Here is a 20,065-nt window from a genome sequence, read left to right as displayed (position 1 = left end):
TGTGATAGGAAGATAACTGGTATTTTCATTAATCGTCCCATGCAAAGGCATACTTAATATAAACCTGACATGATTGACATATAAAAGCAAGCAATCACAATCCATTGTCTCCTGCCTCTAAGCATTTTATCCAATACTTAGTGGCAGGAATCATGAAATATATAAGAACTGAAATGTGGTGAACCGATGCACTGTGCTGTGTTTTAACTTTTCTGTTTTTCCTGTTTCTCCCTGTAAAGCTGCTTTGAAACAATACACATTGTGAAAAGCGCTATATAAATAAACTTGAATTGAATTGATGGTAGCACTTTATTTTACAGTCCTGTTTCCCATGTACATACTGTGTACTCATTACAATAAATATAATACCTGGGTAATAATTAGGTACTAACCCTGAACCTACACATACCCCTAAACTTATACCATGTAGTGTAAGTATAGGTACCTTATACTCCCCAGTATTTTTCGTAGGTAGTGTAAGTTGACTGTAAGTACAACATGATATTTGTTACTGTTGAAAAAATAACACTGCAGTTTCCACTGTATAAATGGTTATTTAGACAGCATCAATAAAATAAGAGGAAATGTTGATTTATTTCCTTTCGATCAAATTAGTTAACAGTAGGCCATCCAAATATAATGAAACATTTGTGTTTGTGCTGTAGATCACATAATTAATCTTAAAACATCCACCATTTTAGAGACCTTAAACGAAGGATTAGGGTGTAATTTTGGCAAAAGAGCGGTGCTTAGTTCTGACTTTGTAACATCATCTTTAGGTCAAGTTTTGGGTGTGTGGATCTTCAAATGGAGTGCTCTCCCTCTGGATTATAGAGAACAGCACAGGTCCCGAGGCCCATCGCAATCTCTGGAACACAACAAACGAGGCTGATATGGGGAACGGATGGAAACTCATTACCTTACCTCTTTTTGGATTGGTGGATCTGTAAGTCGAAAACTTTTTATTCATTTATTCTTAATGTTGTCTTTCGCATAAGTATTCACTCGGGATTTAAAATAATCACGTATATTTATTGGTCAGTAAGCATCTGTTAAAAATATTATACAAATTGAGATTTGAGATCACTTACTCTTGTGCAAATTGTTCTCATCTGCTTTCAGTTTTGCTCAAACCCACAAGTTTCCCTATATATCCTAATAGATCCCACTGGTGCCATGTCCCAGCCTATGGGCCCAGTAGAGCGACCACATCCCTCGCTTACCATATCACTCTCTCTCTAGAAGAAAAATTCAATGAAGAGGCTCATTCATTCTCACTTTTACACCAATTAGCAACCGCTCTTGACTTGTAGGCGTTGAGAGGGCAGATCAAAATAATAGTCTGTTACATCTCTATGTGTTTGATTGGACTTTTATCAACACCCCTCAAAACCCCCACAATCCCCTTTGCCCCAACCTCTGCTGTTGTTATCTAAAGGTTTACTAATCCCGTTCCACAGAGAGTGATTAAAATTTCATTTCTTGCCCTTTGCCCTACCTTGTTTCAGTTCCACTATTGACAATTTATGCAACCTTTAGAAATCACAGCATACCTCCTGTGACCCAAGGTGCCTTTTTTGACCCAATTGTTGGGATAAGCGAGACAATCTTACAATAGAGCAAGTAAATGAAACTCTTTCAAAAAATTATTCAAAATGAACTAGCATGAAGAACATAATGGATTGTGGGAAACTCCGAGAACAACATTTACAGCACATCTATGTGGTTACAGTTGTGTTTTCATTGATTTAAATAGTTCACAAAAATGTTTTTGTTATCATCCACTGATACATTGTTCCAAACCAGTATGTTTTTAATCTGAACCATAGAGAAAAAATATATTTCTGTAGTCTCAGTTGTGCATACATTCAAACGAAAATGGCATATGACATCATTGAGTGCTTTAACATGCACAGTATTACTCTGATTATGCTTAATAAGCTGCTTAAAAGCTGCTTAAACGGTCATGTAAACACGTTTAACGGTTTTCTTTTATCAGGGAAAGGGCATAATAGCATAAGCAAAAAACATTTTTTTGCCCATTACCCCGATTTTGCACTGCATGTAAACTCCTTGCCGGTTTTCTCTCAGTTTTGTTTATGTGCGCATTCCTGACAGCATTATAGTAAAAGTCCCAAACAGAGGTAAGAGTGAAATGACGCATTATCATCTGCTCTTGAACCATGCAGTCGGTGTAGAAACGGCAAAATGAAAAAAATATTGTTGCATTTGCAGGTTCTGCGAACATGAGACAAGATATAAAATACAGCTTCTGAATGATTTTCTGCAGCATGTATTATGACTAGATGGACTATCGATGATGATGTCACTGCACGTGAGAAACCAAGTCTCAAATTTCCATTTAAATGTGGATTTTGGCATAGCCTGTTTATTGATATGCATGTAAACACGAGAAAACAGGTTTATTTGTAAGCTGATTTTTGATAGATATCCATTTATTTTGTGCATGTAAATGCACTCGTTGCCGGCACATCTTGTGTTATCACGCCTTCAGGTACCAGGTTTAATGTACAAGTGTCATTGAGATTAAAGAGCTAACAAATGGTGTTTTTAATCCATTCTCCTGTTGAATTATGATCATGTTTTTCTGATTTTTTTATTTTTATTTTATTCTGATTTTTATATTTTTTGTCTTTACTTAAGGACTGTTGTAAATTATTTTATCTCTGTTGTTATAACTCTTTCACACTTTAGGTTCTACCTGCAGTTCAATGCAGATATTTCTTCTCGTGCAGGAAATGCATTTGCTGTGGACAACTTTACTCTAAGCATGGAATGTTTTCTTGAAAGTAAGTTAATTGCATTTGTACTATTTTTAACATCAGCGACTATGGCATTTTAAAAAGACATAATTAATCTAACTATTAATCGTTTGTTAAATAGTTTTTTTGTTTCTGGGACTCAGGCACCTTAAATACACTCATAAAATGTTGGTTATGTCAGCCAAGTGTTTGGTCATAGACAGAGCCCTCCCTATATGCGAACTAAGTTGTTCAGTAAGACGCTTCAATTTTAAAGTTGAAAGAGTACTTTTCAACACACGACACATTGTAAGTGACTTAAAATATTTAATATTTGAAAATTGTTTAGTGTTTAACGATAGAAATATTGAACATCGAGAGTAGCCAATTCACATTTACATTTACATTTAGTCATTTGGCAGACTCTTTTATCCAAAGCGATTTACAGTGCACATATTACAGGGACAATCCCCCTGGAGCAACATGGAGTAAAGTGTCTTCCTCAAGGACACACTGGTGGTGGCTGCTGGGATCGAACCAGCAACCTTTTTGATTTACCAGTTCAGTGGTTTAACCCACTAGACCACCATCTCCATTATAGACAACCATCTCCAATTCACTGATGCAAATGACAAAATGCTGATTTAGATGAAAAATATGTAATTTACGTGATTCATATAATTCATAATTATCTGTCAATTCAGTGTTTTTTTTTGGATTAGGTTAAGAATAATTGTGTGCATATTGTAAATTAGGTTAATGCTCATCAAATATATGCACTAAATATGTTTTTTCTATTAAATCATCCTCAAGGGCTAAAGTATGTGGCTCTAAAAGGGTTTTTATAGGTTGTGGTTAAAATTCAATTAAAATCTTTCCAAGTACTTAAATGCATTAAACAATAAATGCCACTACCTTTGTATGGTCTGTGCTCAAAATTTAAAGGGACAGTTCACCTTAAATTGGAAGCAATGAAATGGTCAATGTTTTGACAATTGTGTGTTTTTGTTTTTATGACATTCATACATACCCTAACCCAAATACTGCAACAACTAATACAATTGGGTTTGTTTGATTTAAAGTGTGCGTGCAAATAATCAAACATTAACAATAATCGATTGTATTGGGGTTAAAGGGGGAACCCCAAATAAAATTCTGCTTAGGGCCCCGTAAAGGCAGGGGCCGGCCCTAGGCAAACCCAAATGTTTGGTTATAAATTATGTAAACTGGGTTGTTTCAACCCATTGTTAGGTTAAATATAAATCATTTGCTGGGTAAAATTAACCCAACAGTTAAGTTTGTCAATTTTTTACCCAATTACCCAACATTTTTAAGGTGTGTTCTTTTCAGTGAACTGCCTAAATTGAAAACTTTATAATTGTTAGTTATAATTAGAAAAAAAAAATGACCCTGTGTGTGTATCATGATGTATCACTGCTAATTTAAGCCACCCACACTTCATAATAAGGGGGATGGAATCATTCAAGGGTACAGAAAATCATTGTAACACATCTCAATACAATGGAAGGAAGGAGTCGGGAACCGGAAGACATTTTAAACATTTAATAAATTAATATAACAGCCGGCGGCCCCTCACGGACGACCGACGGCGAACAAAACATGAACATAAATATAAATACAAACATAACATAAGTTCGGGCCCGGTCCTCTCTCTTCGACGGTCCGGTCGCTCGTTCCTTTTATATGCTCCCATCTCCTACGGGATTCGAGGCCGGTGTGCGCACAGCTGGCACTAATTCACAATTACTCACCGGTCTCGAACCACGGCCGCGCCCCGCCTACTCTACTACAATCATATTCAACAATAGACGGACGATAACCCTACAACATCAATAAACTTTAATCCATCATTGATTTGAGTACATTTAGTCCAGATACAAGTTTGCACAGGTTCAAGAGTTCATGTGTCCAATAATACACACAGCTGAGATCCCGATCTGCAGTTCACCATTCGTAGTGTAAAAATCGGTCATTGTAACCTTCCATTCGGGAAATATCATCCAGCAAAGGATCCATCAGATCTATGGTAAATGAACCATAGTCCACACGAAATGTTAATGAAAAAAAAAACATTTAGGGGGTAATTTGGCCATGAATGTATCTCCTGCTCGAGACAAAGGGTGAGTACGAACCCATACCAGATCTTCCTTTTCAAAGGTCTCCTGACATCTTTTCTGGTTATAGTACTTCCTTTTTCCGTTCTTGGGCCTTCTCTACATTTTCCTTCACCCTGTCCAATAGAGATTGCTGTCGTTCAATGGTCTTGGCAGAATGATCAGGATCTGGGTGTTGATATTGGAACCACTCCATGGGTCCTTTTAACTTGCGTCCTAGAGCAATTTCAGCAGGTGTAAATGAAGTACTCTCCTGCCATGCAAAATTTATCGCAAAGCGGAACTCGTGTACCCACTTATCCCAGTGCTGATGGTTATCCTTAACATAGGAGGCAATCATGGTTTTAATCGTGCGGTTCACTCTCTCTGTCAGGTCGGATTGTGGATGATATGCAGTATTCAGTTTTTGAACCACCCCCCATTGCTTACATGTAGAATTGAGAAGTTGAGACGTGAATTGAGGTCTTTGATCTGACACCAGGTAGGTCGGTGTGCCCCAGCGTGTGAAGATCTCCTTTATAAGAATATCTACCATCACGTGGGTCTTGGCTGAGGGTAAGGGGAACACTTCTACCCACTTACTACAATAATCCACAATCACTAACAGGTACTCGTTTAATTTAGAGCTTCTTGGAAAAGGTCCAATGAGGTCCAGTCCCAACATATATCCAGGTTCCTTGATCGGTGTAGATTGCAACAATCCAGAGAGTTTTGTAATTCGGGGTTTATATTGTTGGCAAATCTGACATTGCTTGCAGTAATTACAGACATCTCGTCAAATATCTGGCAAGTATACCCCATTGAGCAGTCGGCGTAAGGTCTTCTGTAGTGTATTTCGGGGAAAACTATGAGTTTGATCACAGTAAAAGACGTATAATTAATGATGACTAACTATACCTGTTTTATACACTTAATACACGGATTCGGCAGACCTGATAATAGCGACAAACTAAATTCACTCGTCCAGCGAGTGATCCGCAGATCGTATATCAAATCTAAGAAATATTACTTTCCTGGCCATGGAAACATAACACTCTTACTGTATGTAGTACAGTACCGCTCCAGAAATTATAACGAAATCAAGCAGTTTAAGTGACGTTAGTATGTGATAAAATTACACAGCAACAGTTTAATTGTGGATAACACAAATGCGGGTTTATTTACTACACTAAAGGGGAAACAAACGACTGACTAACAAAATAACAAATGCTAACAAACAAAACATGAAACATAAATGCAGTAAAGAAAACTAAGAAAATAGACAAAGGAAATAATGGCAGTATTACAAAACGGCTATTCACATCTGCATGAACCATCAGACAAATCTCCTTAAAAAGGGGTTACGCTTAAACGCAGCTGTATAGAATAATTTCTAATACTTGCATTGGTCTCCTTCGAGTGTGCCTGGACAAGGTTTTGTGCCCGTGGAAGGTGGTTCTCAAAGTCTTGATGGTTTCGATCCTTCGGCTTCTCTCGGGTAGCCGGATTGGCGGATGAAGTCAGAAGCGAACTTTGCCGAAGTAATTTTGCCGAAGAGAATCTGTCTCCGAAAAGAGGCAGGACTCAGGAGGTGGTTCGAACAGGAGCGCGCGAACACGGAAGAAACTGAGCACTGTTTGCTTCTTTCAGAGATGATTTAAGCCTAAACAGATTCACGCCCTCAGAACTGGGTTATCCAATGTGATGAGTCGATTTTGGAGGGGAATCCAGGGTTCTTTGTTCTGGACATTAGCTCATTTGCATTGAGGGTCACTTATAATCTGGGCTGTATTAATTCATGAAATATGATATATTGAGTATAGTGTGAAATACATTTCTATGGTGTACACCATCTTTTAAGGAATGAAAAGGGAAACATTTGGATATAAAACAAGCCATGATTATAAGTACATTGACCTGAAGTTTGTATAAAAACACAATATAAAGAGAATACACTTAAACACACATGCTTTTGAGATTACAAGCGAGGCCGCTTAACATGGGGACAAAGATACAATGTGAAAATGTTGGTTTAAACCCGTTTTAAACTATTCTTGTGTGGTTAAAGAAAAAGAGGAAACATTCAAACTAGTCTGACCATTTGCCCTCATTCCTGTTTAACACATCTGGTGTCCATCTATAGTCACACGACCCCATCCTCCCTGTTCGAAGATCTTTGAAGTCCACTAGGGTTTTTTTGGATTTATCCTGGTCAATTGACGAATGTGTTACAGGAAGACAGTTGGGTCAGACTTGCTGGCACCGATTTGGGTCCCACTGAAAGGTCATGGTAATTAACGACCGTCAATGGTCCTCTTTATTACAAACAACACCCCAAATCTTCGGATGCCGGTAGGCCCAACAGAGAAATCAACAGTTTTACGATGTCCCACAATGGTTTTCTCTGTTTCGACACCCGGATCTCTAATCACGGGGGAGTCGACCCCTACTGAGAGGTCAGGAGGTGTTATGAGGTGACAAATGGTCCCCTTTTGTCTGGGTAAGATCCTACATATTCCCCCCTTCGGCCGACGGGGTTCGCATAGAAGCTTAGGCGGGCGACTTTTGGTGGGATCGTAATAGTCCAGGTGACAGGTTGGTCTTATTCGTCCTCAGTGCTGTGATGCACTGACAGTGGGTCGATCTCGATCAGGTTAGGTTCGGGTTCAGCTTGCGTGTCCCTTTTCTCGCGGCTCCGCTTGAAGGTCCGAGGAAACACCGCGGTACACTTGTTTACTGACTCCTGCATTCCGTTGACCCTTTTGTAAAGGACAAAAGATAGGCCAAGGGTAAGGGCATATCCTAACGTGGTGGTTAAACATAGTGCGGTATCCGCAGCGGTCCAGGATCGGACCACAGGGGAGTTGGTAAGAGCAGACATCCGATCAAGAGTCAGTAAGGCCTGGTCGATGGGGGTGATATCGATCAACTGGAGCCCTCCCTCTGCAATCCTCATCTCTAGTTCAGGACCGAGGGTGAAATTAAAGTCCTTGAAAAAGGTAGAAACCTCCAGCTCGGTGTGGTATTCTTCGCTGGGTAAATGATAGAGTGCCAAATCATCAATGTGCAGGATTGCGTCCTTCGGGACTTGAATCCACATAGTCTGATCAAGTAAGCTGATGCGAGTAGCGGTATCATGCTGGTCATAGGTTAGAGTTGCTACCCGAGCTGGGGTGTTGACTAACCAGCGGTCTCCCACAATTTCGGCCTGGGTGTAGGTGACTTGGACACGAGGTCTAGCCTCCGCGGGGCAGCGGGTGTCGCTTCTCATGGGGTGCATACCACAGATTCCTTCTGTGTTGTCCCGGAGGAATGGCTTACTCGGGCAAAGGTAATGGATGTCCTTGGTCAGCGTACACATGCGCAGGTTCGGGCTAGGTACAGCTGGTCATTGCTGTCGTGGTAGGCCACCACGTCGGGGGTGTGAATCCGGATGTGGGTGCTACCTTGCCAAAACCCGACATTTACCATGTCCTTGAGTCTGTAAATGTTGTTAGACTCAATAATGGGTAAGTTCAACAGAAATGCTATCTCGCCCTGCTCGGGGGCTATGTATAGAGGAATGGCACTACCCAGAGAGTATGCAAGATGTGCTTGAAGGGGGTTGGTTGGTCCTGAGGTGGCAGAGTTCAACACAGTCTGTACAAGGCTCAGCGGTACCAGGTATGGTGGAATTCTGCCCATGGCGAGACTGTCCACAGACGAGCTCACTTCTCGCAGCATGTCTGACATCAGCGCTGTCACAAGTTGAGCATGTGCATAATCCTTCTGTATCACCGAAAAGAGCTGCTTCATGGAATTTACAGTCTGGTTAAGGAGGACACTGTGGGTGTTGAGGACCACTACAGTGCCCTTTAATGACTTGCCTATGGTCTGCAGGGTTTCGCTTTGAGTTGTCAGTTGTGCTCTTAGCTGGGGAATCTCAGTTTGGATCTCCTTCACATGTCGCCTGACAGTGGCTAGGCTCACGGCGTTGACACTGGTGATTCCGAGGTTGAACAGAGTTCCGACTGCGGCGGCGGCCCCCAGTAAAGCTCCCAGGAAACGTTTGCTGCGCCGGTTTTGCCCACTCAGGTCGGCTTGAGTGACGGTCATCTTCTGAAGTTGGGTGAGCATGTGGCTGATGTCGGCCTCCGCGTGGTCCAGCGCAGTTTGTGTCCATCGCCCTCCAGCCCATCCAAGCTGTGGTGCTACGATGGGGTAGTGTGCTCTATAGACGTCACGGGAGTTGAGTCGGACGTAGACCTTTTGAGTGTGTGTCCGGCAGTTGGTTACTAGAAGGCCAGGTTGCTCCCTTAAAACGATGCCCGATGTAGGGCCTAGCGACACGACATCCGGCTGGGGCAGTCCTCCAGTTAAGCAAAGAATCAGGGTGGCAAGCCCCAGCAGCATCCTGGTGACAAAGAAAAGAAAGAAAGCAGTGGATAAGCGGTGACATTCTTTAGCTGGTCAGCCTTGTTCGTGGCTTTCTCTAATGGTGGGTTCTCTGGCATTGATTCTTTGAGGAGAGAGTAACATTTAGTTAGTGTTGGTCCCCCCTTCTCTCTCTCGCCCAGAAACTGAGTGTTTTTTAATCTGGTTGCGATGGACCCATTTGAGGATTGGTTCTGTCTGTCCCCGACTAATCCTTATCCTGTAGGCAACAGGGGATAGTTTGTCAACAATCGCGTAGGGTCCAGCCCAGTGTGGCAAAAACTTTTTGGATAGCCGATGTGAGGCTGTCTGCAATGGTCTGGCGAAGCGGTAATACCAGACCCTATCACCCACATCCAGTTCCTCTCGTGATGCTTTCTGATCGTAGTATGCTTTTCGGCCTTCCGCACTCTTCTGGAGTTGCTGTTGCGCGAATGCAAACCCTGTTCTCAGATGCCTGTGCAGCTCCTCGAGGTACTGGTGAGTAGTGTACGCTGTGACCAGGTTGGAGTCTCCGGGCATGTATAACAGGTGTAACGGCAGAGTCATCTGTCGTCCAGTCATCAGCTCGAAGGGAGGCACACTGGTTGACCGATTCGGGGTTGCTCTAATAGCCGTAAGCACAAGGGGAAGTTTCACATCCCAGTCCTTCTGGTTCCCTGCCACAAACTTTTTCAACATGCGATCACCGTCCGGTTGGTTCGCTCCACTTGGCCGGATGAGATTGGATGATGACTGATATGGAGCTGGGCTCGCACGCCCAATAGTTTCCACATCTCTTGCATAGTCTCTGCCGTGAAGTGTGTTCCTCTGTCCGAGTTAACCCTCAATGGCAATCCGAACCTGGAGAAGACGTGGTTCATCAAAAGGTATGCTGTTGTTTGGGCTGTGTCGTTGGGTGCTGGAAGGCACTCTACCCACTTGGTAAATTGACACACAACCGTCAAGAAGTATTTGTTGCCCCTCGTTGACCTAGGTAAGGGTCCGACCCAGTCGATCTGTAAGTCTGACCATGGGAATGTTATTCCTCTGCGTTGCAGTGGGGCTCTGTGATTTGGGTTTGCCGGCTGGAACTGGCAGCAAACCAGACATCCCCTGACATACTCTGTAACATCCTGCTGCATGCCGGGCCAGTATGCTACCTGTTTTAGTGTTTCATAGGTGGCTCTGATACCGTGGTGTCCGGCACATGGTGCGTCGTGGGCATACATTAGCATGACCCCCCTTTTGCACTGGGGAACCACGAGCTTTGGTGTTGTGAGTTCATCAGGGACGTACCAGAGGATGTTGTCTGTCACGCGCAACGTGTGCTTTATGTCACTCAATCGTTTGAGGCCTGGTAGCTTAGCGAGGTCAGCAGACATGATTGGGTAGGTGGAGGGGTCAGCAAGGTGGTGTAAAATAGCTTGTATGGTGTCGTCAGAGGCTTGGAGAGAAGCTATGTCGTCTTTAGAAATTTGGGGAGCTAGTGACAGAGTTTGTGATGCTGGTAAAACAGCGTCAGCGAGACGTTGGCTGCGTGTAACAGCTGCCACAGAAGGGGTGGGTGGGGGGGTTGGAGGCGACCACAGATCGCCATGGAGTGCACCTGCTTTCGCAAGGGCATCTGTCTGATCATTCAAGTCTTTGTCTTGACCAGGCTGTTTCGAGTGCCCTTTAACCTTTTTCCAGTAGACAAGCATATCATGTTCATTGGTGATGGCGTTGCATGATTGGAACAGGTGTTGATGCTTGACTGGCTTGTTGTTAGCAGTTCTGAACCCATTCTGTGTCCAGCCAGAGAGATGGCATGTGAAGCTCAGTCTGGCGTAGTTCGAGTCCGTGCAGATAAGGAGTTCTTTGATGCAGTTATCCGATGCAATCTGGAGGGTGATCAGAATGGCTGCCACTTCTGCCCATTGTGACGACTGTGGGCCCAGGTTGAAGTATTTGGGTGGACAAGGTTTGTTGTTCACCCACAAGACTCCTGCTCCAGCCTTTAGGGTACCCTGGTGGTTGTATGAGCAACCATCGACGTAGGCCGTTGGCATGCCTTGGCATACATTTTCTTCAAAGTACCTATGACTGGTGGATTGTTGCAGCTGGGTTTCCATTGGCTCCAACGTGGCGTTTGGTATGTCATCAGAGCAACTTTGACATGCGGCAAGTCCATTGCCAAGTGCAGATCTGTGATTCTGAGCATACCGTGCTTCAATGTTACGGCCCTGGAGGGCCATCAACCACATAGCTATGCGTGCGTTTGTCACGATGCCATCTCTGATACGTTGACTATTGAGGAACATGACAGGCTGGTGGCAGGTCTCAATGATCACCTTTTGTGCTCCAATGTAATTGGAGCATCGCTGAATTGCCCAAACAGTGCAGAGCAGGGCTTTTTCACAGTCTGAATATTTAAGCTCGGGTGGGAGCAGAGTTTTGCTGGCATAAGCGACCACTCTTTTGTCCTGATCGTGTCATTGGTACAGACCAGCGCTGAGGCAGTGGTTGGAGAATCCAGCTTCGAGGTAGAACTCCTTATGAGGATCCGGGTAGGCAAGACATGGAGCTGAGCAAAGATGTCGTTTGAGGTCAGTTACAGCCGTGTCCTGGGCTTCAGTCCACAGAAATGGGCAGTCTTTTTTAAGAAGGAAAGTTAGGGGTCGTGCAATGTCAGAGTAATTTTCAATGAATTGTCGTGAGTAATTGCACACTCCTAAGAAACTTCGCAGTTCTGTGATGTTTGCAGGAGTTTTAATGTTCTGTATGGCCTGTATTCGGCTAGATTGGGGTTCAATACCATGTTGTCCTATGAGTAGTCCGACGTAGTTCACCTTGGTTCTACCCCATTGTCCCTTATGAAGAGCAATCTTAGCACCTGCTGTGGTTAATTGGTCCAGGACGTGGTCTATTTCTTTTAGGTGGTCGGCTACAGTCTTACTTTTCATTAGGACGTCATCTACGTAGATGAGATTGCCTCTTACTCTGGCATCCGGGCACGCTTTGTTGAGGAAGATGTTGAATTCAGCTGGTGAGTTGGCATAACCAAAGGGGCACCGTGTGAAGGTGTACTGTCGGTTTCCAAAGGTGAACGCCAGCTTGTGTTGATCTTCCGGGTGCACCGGTATAGTCCAGAATCCTGAGGCTACATCAAGTGTAGAGAAGATGGTAGCCCCCCTTATGCTGGGGATCTCTTGATCCAGCTGAGTCATCGGCCATCGTGACAAAGGTACTTGTTGATTAAGTTTCCTGTAATCGATTGTTGGTCGCCACTTGCCATTTGGCTTAAGGACAGGCCAGATGGGTGCTGAGTAGGTGCTGTTGCAGGGCCGGATGACACCCTTTTCCAGCATAGAGTTGATGATCTCTTGTACTGGCTCATGTGAAGCAATGGGGATTTTGTACTGTCTGACGAACGTGGGGGGAGCATTTGGGTGCGAGGGAATGCGTACCATATGAAGGTTGGTGAGGCCGCAGTCCAAAGAGTCTTTGGCAAATGATGCTTTGTACTTGTACAGGACCTGTCGAAGTTTTTGGAGGTCTTCAATGTCCTGTATGGCATCTGCATCCTTCAGGATTTGTTGAACTTGTGCCTCAAATCCCGGATAGGGCTCCTCCATCGTTGCGTCATCCGTCTTGTTGACAGTTACTGAAGCGGTGACTTCATTGCCTTCACAGATGGGTTGGCTACAGACTGTGTATATTGAAAGATAGTCTTTAATCATCTCGGTCCTACACACCTGTTCTTTGGCGATTGGCATGACAGAGACAAGTGAGATCATCTGGAAGGGGGCTGTGTAAACTGTGTTATCTAAGCTTCCTTCTGGAATCAGTGGTGGTGGGATGGGGCCTATGACTGGTACAGTGAGTTCAAAGTCATGGAAATTTTGGCTCATTAACCATCCTACACGGTAGCCTTTGGGAAGTTTAATAGGTGTAGCCGTGCATTTATTGAACAGGATGTACACTGCACGGGATGTAACTTCAGTGAGGGGTGTGGCTTCCAGGGTGAGGCCAAGCTCCGTGCACTCCATTGATGGCTGGAAATAGGCCAGTGTGTGGCTGAGAGTTTGGCCACACCGCATGTTGAGCCGAATAGTGACCCCTTTGGTGTAGGCCGGTACTGCAGTTTCAAGTTCGTTCACCAGGGTACAGACTTCTGGGATGGTCTGACCTGATGCAAGGTGTCTATGATCAATGGGGCCCTTTGGGGGTTGTGAGATCAATGGTGCCCACACCACATCATTAATAGTGTCTATGTGAGCTTGGAGGCGGACTAGGATATCTGCCCCAAGGTAGACATCGTGTGGTGAATCATGAAGAACAAGGAAGTAATGGGTTAAAGACCGGCCATTCCAGTTCAAGTTCAAAGCGCAGACTCCTTTAGCAGTTACCATGGTTGACAGGTGAGAGTCCAATGGGAATCGCGTGCTTTTAGCTACAAAAGGAATGTCCGGTGTGTGTAGAGTGAGTGCTTTAAACAGCGTGGGGCTGATGGCTGAATTGTCTGCCCATAATGCCAAAACAGTGTCTGTTATTGCCATGTCGTTCAGGTAGATTGCTTCCTTGACCAGAGGAAAGTAGCTGTCTGGGTCCTCGGCTGGTTTTAGGGAGCAGAGTGGAGTTCCTGAACTTGGGGTTGACCTTGAGTCGGTGTTCTCGCGACCGGCTGGGTTTTGGCCATTGACCTCTGTGACCTGGCAATGCACTTTGACTGAGTTGATTGCGGGAAAAGGCAGTGGTTCTCGCACTTGAGCCCAGATTTTTAGCTGTTTGAAATCCATCAGTGGCTCGAAGCGATCTAGCAGGTCCTTGCCAATGAGGAGAGGATAAGTGTCCATTGGTGAGATGTACACCGGGTGTACCAGGCTCATGGGACCGATGGTCAAGTGTATGGGAGCTATTTGTTCCAGTTGGACCTCATTTTGGCTGTATGATTGAACATTCAATGCGCACCTCTGCGGCTGGAGAGTCCGATTCTGTTTCTTAGCTTCTTCCATGAGTCTGTGAAACAACTGTGATGACATTAGCGTGAGGTCAGCTCCAGTGTCAACAAGGGCCTCTAACCTCATCTCTTCTTCCAACGTGATGGCCAGATATAGTTTCCTGGCCACTCCCTTTTCAATCAGATTTCCCAAAAGCCTTGGTACAGGGGCCTGCGTGGTGACTGACAGGCAGTTAGGGGTGGTATCTGGTTGTTCGGAATGAAGACAGATAACTAACACAGCACTCTCGGGTATTTGGGGATCTTGATTGATGGCTGACTGAAATGTTCTGTTTGAATCTGGATGTTCGGCCGTCGGTTGATGTGTTGTTTCTGAGTTGGTGGGGGTGTTTGCAGAGATCTGTGAATTGTCTTTAGGAGGAGAGCCTTCTGAAGGGTCGTTGATTTTCGCCACTCGTAGTCACAAGGAATCTGGCTTATCCTTCTTGTTTTGCTTGGTAGGCCCTTTGTGCATCAAATCCCTTAGTATCTTCAGGATCTCTGCTGACTCTGAGGTTTCTGTGCCGTTCTGCTCTGGAGAACAATGAGGTTTGGACCGATCACAGGGGTGTTGAGGTGCATTTCTCTGGTGACGGTTTGGGCTGGTTGCCCTTGCTACTGCCGATCGGTGATTCCTAGGTCGGCGATTACCTTCCCATGCAGCACCGCCCCTTGGATCGTCCCACGAACGTGTCCTGCTCCAGGGCCTCTCGGGATATCCTGTCTGATGCTTAGGTCGAGCACCAGCGTGGTCGCGCCGTTCTTGGGTGCCAATAAAATCCCTTGCCTCTCTGTGGACAGGCCTAGCATCGTGACGTGGTTGAGAGCCCTCCAAAGTGAGCTCGGGGTATTGCTCAGAGACAGGAAGAATGACAGGATTTTTCATAGTCTTTTCAGAGGCAGTCTTGACCTTTACAGAGGCCTTATGGGCTAAGTCCCGCAGCTGTTGAGTTGTCATGGTGCGGGGGCATGCCGTGACTCCTAAGTGGTGGCTCACGCTAGGATGCAGGTTACGCAGGAAAAGAGTTCTGAAGTTAAAATCCTCCTCCATCTCTGGCTCATTTCTGGCACCAAAGTATGTTCGTCTCAGTCTGTTGTAATAGGCCTGTGGGGTTTCGAGGCGGCCCTGTTTAAGGTCCATGGCAGCAACCAATCCCTGTTCAGATTCTGGGTCTGAAAACTCCTTAATTAGAGCCTGCTGCAGTTGCTTGTAATCCCCTTTTACAGTTTCGGACTGCCGGTCTAGGAAACTGCGCACCTCTCGACTGGATGTTATCCTGAGCAAATACAGTCTGTCTCTTGTGGGAACATTTGGCATGGTTTGCAGATGAAAGTTAATATCTTGCAGGTAGGCGTGTATGTCATGTCCTCCTGCAGGATTTGGTGTAAACGTGGGAATGTTTCTGGCTAGCTTGTCCAGGTCCTTGGGAGCCATGCTGCAGTTTGTAGGGATTCTCTGCTGACGCTCCCATCCCTCATTGGCAGTTACAGGCTCTCGGATGCTGGCAGGTGATGTTTTAAACCGCAGGCTATCAGCTTCCTCTTTCTCGGAGGGTGCTTGGCTGGGAAGTCTGATCCTGCTTGCCGGGGGGGGATCGGTAGTGTAACCCTCCCCCTTTCGTTCAGCTTGAAATATGTATGCGTACTTTAGTTCTCTTTGCACGGTATCAAATTCAGACTGAAGTTGGTCGTGTTGCTGAGCCAAGTTTTGGGCTTCAGCTCGGGCTGATTGAAAGTGTCTCTCGGAGGCTTTGAATTTTGCATCCCTCTCTTTCAGTTCGGTTTCAGCCCGTCGTAATAGAGTCTCTGCTTCATGGAGCTTGCATTCTAGGTCATTGCGGGCCTGCTTTTCCAACCGTTCTCGGGCTTCTATGTCTGCACGGAGGTCGGTCAAGGCGTCCTGAAGCTTTTCCCTCTCTTCCTTTAGCTCGGAGTCGCACTCCTCTTTTGCCAGCTCCTTGGTCTCTAGGGTTAGTTGATCTAGGCTTTTCTGGGCGTCTGCCTGGTTCCTGCGGGCCTCCTCAGCCTGAAGCTTTAATGCCGTTGTCTCCTGCTCCAGGAGGGTGACGTTTCCGTCGCTCAGCTTCAACTGGGCGATGAGGTTGTGGGCGAGGCTACCCATGGCCTTGGCCAGCTCCTTGTGGGCGTAGCTTTGTGTTGGATCTTGGGCCATCAACTGGTCCAAGTTGTCATCCAGCTGCTCACGGTTCAGACCCTGTATGTCTTTAGTCGCCTCGGGTAGGAGCGCATCCGTCATTGCGCTCAACCAGGTCTCTAGCTGGTCCCAGGGGGCATCAGGGCTAGGCGATCTGGACATACTGGCAAACTGAGGGTGAGAGAGAAAAGCACAAAGGGCCAATGCAAGTCCTTACAAGTTTAGTGAGCTCTATAACACTTATATGTTATGTGTTGTGCAGCTAACTGGGTGAACAGTCAGTGGCGTAACTCAAACACCTATTTATCCTACTCTGTGAATTGGCGTGGTGGATAGAAGGTGTGTGAGTGAGTGTGTGTGGGCACAGGGAAATGGTTGGAGTAAATGTTTCGATGGGTCTAAACTTAGGGTGTCATTCTAATGACCGGGGAGTTTACTTCATCAACATATTACTGAGAATTCCCTGATGGCTCATGCAGATTCAGTCTTCCAGAAAACAAAAAGTAAAACAAAATTAAATCAATAACAAAACAAAATAAAGAGATAGAAAAGGGCTAGAGAGGGTTGCTTAACTTTGCTCCGCTGGTTGGGAACCCTAGGGTTATGACAGGGCCTGCAGGTAGGGGGCGCTATGGTGTCATCTAACCTAGGGAGGCAGCTAAGCTCAAAAACAACAGGGAAAACTACACAGTTTAAAAGCGGGGGAAGGGAGCGTTGCTACTTCCCTTTCTTCCTATAGAAAATCCGTAGGGGCTGTACCTTATTTGCATAGACCTGGCGTGAAATGAGGGCTTCCAGATGGGTCCCAGGTAAATAAATCCAACTCTCCAGCATCTCCGGACACACAGCAGCAATCACCCAGACCCCTCGCCCTACACGCCACTCAGGTGCGACCACTCAAACAGTCACAACTCTCAGCCCAACCTGACCGTACCGAGTGGGTTACCGACTGGTGGGCACAGAGAAACCTGGGATTTTACCCGGGGGTGCCACTCGCAACAGACATAGCCCGTAGGCTTTTCTTCCCGCTAAGTGGCACTTCCCGGGGTTATGTACCCCAGAATTTACTGCAGTGCACCACCCATCGGCCCCCACTAAACATAGGAGTGCCAGTGGCTGAAAGTCTCCCTGCGTGCCGTCACCTAGAGCCGGGGACAAAGGTATCTGAGAAATCCACCACCAGTGCCAGACACGCCAAGAGAGCCGGATCCGCTCACCAGGTCCACTTAGGAGAGCCGTCACTTCACTACCCAGGCAGCTCTAGGGGAAGAATTAATGACATAGCTAGAACTACACAGAGATGAGCAAACCAAATTGTTAAAGGGCGAAAAACTCTTTAAATCAGATTTTAATAAAAAAATTAAAAACAAATTGTGAATTAATTTGAAATCAAATTGTCAAATATTCAATCCATAAATTAAAACATTTGATACTTTAATCAAATTAAATTAATGATGTTCCTAGGTGGGGGGGCTTTATAGGGAGTAATGAGGAAATGGAAACAAATAAACCTACAATGTTGAAAACTGAAAAACAAAAATAAGAACCAGTAACCTGAAAACGAATTATTATTATTACAATGATTAATTAAACTGAAACTCAAAATCAAATAAGTAAATAAATAAAAATAAACTGAGAAGTCAAAACAAGAAAAATGGAAATGAGAGAAGTTAAGAAAGGAAGAGACTGACTGAGAGGACCCAAAAGGTGGGCGTGGTCGAGCCACGCCAAAAGGAAGTCAGGGAGGAAGGGGTGGAGTTAGGAAAGTGTTAGTCACCTACACACGCTACACTGCCCTCTGGTGTTAGTGAGTCGTAACACCATATCCTCTGACTTCAACGTGATTACCATCTCGTTTACACAAAGACTTTAACAATCACTTTAATTTGAACATTCAAGCGGCAATTGCTGTAGAAAAGAATTTACATATAAAATAAACCTCAAAACACAAGTCAACCAATAACTTTCTTAACTGGGTCTACAAGACAATTATGCTACAGAAATTGACGTCAGCTTGATATAAATTCAAATCAAATCGCCCGCTTTGGGGGCGTCACGGATGGTGACGTTCGATCTCGGCGGATCTAAGCTACGCGTCAGTTCACTACCTGAAATGCAGACACAAATGAAACTGAAACTGGCTCTCCTCACAAACAACGTTTAAAACTGCCCGCATTCTCCACCAATTATGTAGTGTATTTCGGGGAAAACTATGAGTTTGATCACAGTAAAAGACGTATAATTAATGATGACTAACTATACCTGTTTTATACACTTAATACACGGATTCGGCAGACCTGATAATAGCGACAAACTAAATTCACTCGTCCAGCGAGTGATCCGCAGATCGTATATCAAATCTAAGAAATATTACTTTCCTGGCCATGGAAACATAACACTCTTACTGTATGTAGTACAGTACCGCTCCAGAAATTATAACGAAATCAAGCAGTTTAAGTGACGTTAGTATGTGATAAAATTACACAGCAACAGTTTAATTGTGGATAACACAAATGCGGGTTTATTTACTACACTAAAGGGGAAACAAACGACTGACTAACAAAATAACAAATGCTAACAAACAAAACATGAAACATAAATGCAGTAAAGAAAAGTAAGAAAATAGACAAAGGAAATAATGGCAGTATTACAAAACGGCTATTCACATCTGCATGAACCATCAGACAAATCTCCTTAAAAAGGGGTTACGCTTAAACGCAGCTGTATAGAATAATTTCTAATACTTGCATTGGTCTCCTTCGAGTGTGCCTGGACAAGGTTTTGTGCCCGTGGAAGGTGGTTCTCAAAGTCTTGATGGTTTCGATCCTTCGGCTTCTCTCGGGTAGCCGGATTGGCGGATGAAGTCAGAAGCGAACTTTGCCGAAGTAATTTTGCCGAAGAGAATCTGTCTCCGAAAAGAGGCAGGACTCAGGAGGTGGTTCGAACAGGAGCGCGCGAACACGGAAGAAACTGAGCACTGTTTGCTTCTTTCAGAGATGATTTAAGCCTAAACAGATTCACGCCCTCAGAACTGGGTTATCCAATGTGATGAGTCGATTTTGGAGGGGAATCCAGGGTTCTTTGTTCTGGACATTAGCTCATTTGCATTGAGGGTCACTTATAATCTGGGCTGTATTAATTCATGAAATATGATATATTGAGTATAGTGTGAAATACATTTCTATGGTGTACACCATCTTTTAAGGAATGAAAAGGGAAACATTTGGATATAAAACAAGCCATGATTATAAGTACATTGACCTGAAGTTTGTATAAAAACACAATATAAAGAGAATACACTTAAACACACATGCTTTTGAGATTACAAGCGAGGCCGCTTAACATGGGGACAAAGATACAATGTGAAAATGTTGGTTTAAACCCGTTTTAAACTATTCTTGTGTGGTTAAAGAAAAAGAGGGAACATTCAAACTAGTCTGACCATTTGCCCTCATTCCTGTTTAACACATCTGGTGTCCATCTATAGTCACACGACCCCATCCTCCCTGTTCGAAGATCTTTGAAGTCCACTAGGGTTTTTTTGGATTTATCCTGGTCAATTGACGAATGTGTTACAGGAAGACAGTTGGGTCAGACTTGCTGGCACCGATTTGGGTCCCACTGAAAGGTCATGGTAATTAACGACCGTCAATGGTCCTCT

General features: G+C 44.6%; 1 protein-coding gene across 1 annotated transcript in view; it reads left to right on the top strand.

The window, feature by feature from the left end:
• The first annotated feature begins 882 nt into the window (after positions 1 to 882).
• Positions 883 to 20,065, top strand: part of LOC130437299 (ALK tyrosine kinase receptor) — a 63,263-nt gene continuing 44,080 nt past the window's right edge. Inside the window, exons 1-2 of the mRNA XM_056768602.1 lie at positions 883 to 946; positions 2,716 to 2,810. Of these exons, the coding sequence (XP_056624580.1) occupies positions 894 to 946; positions 2,716 to 2,810 (148 nt within the window). The 5' untranslated portion in view covers positions 883 to 893. The remainder of the gene's footprint in view (positions 947 to 2,715; positions 2,811 to 20,065) is intronic.

Source organism: Triplophysa dalaica, chromosome 15 (assembly GCF_015846415.1).
Source record: "Triplophysa dalaica isolate WHDGS20190420 chromosome 15, ASM1584641v1, whole genome shotgun sequence".
Classification (NCBI taxonomy): domain Eukaryota; kingdom Metazoa; phylum Chordata; class Actinopteri; order Cypriniformes; family Nemacheilidae; genus Triplophysa; species Triplophysa dalaica.
This window is presented reverse-complemented; position numbering and strand designations above follow the sequence as displayed.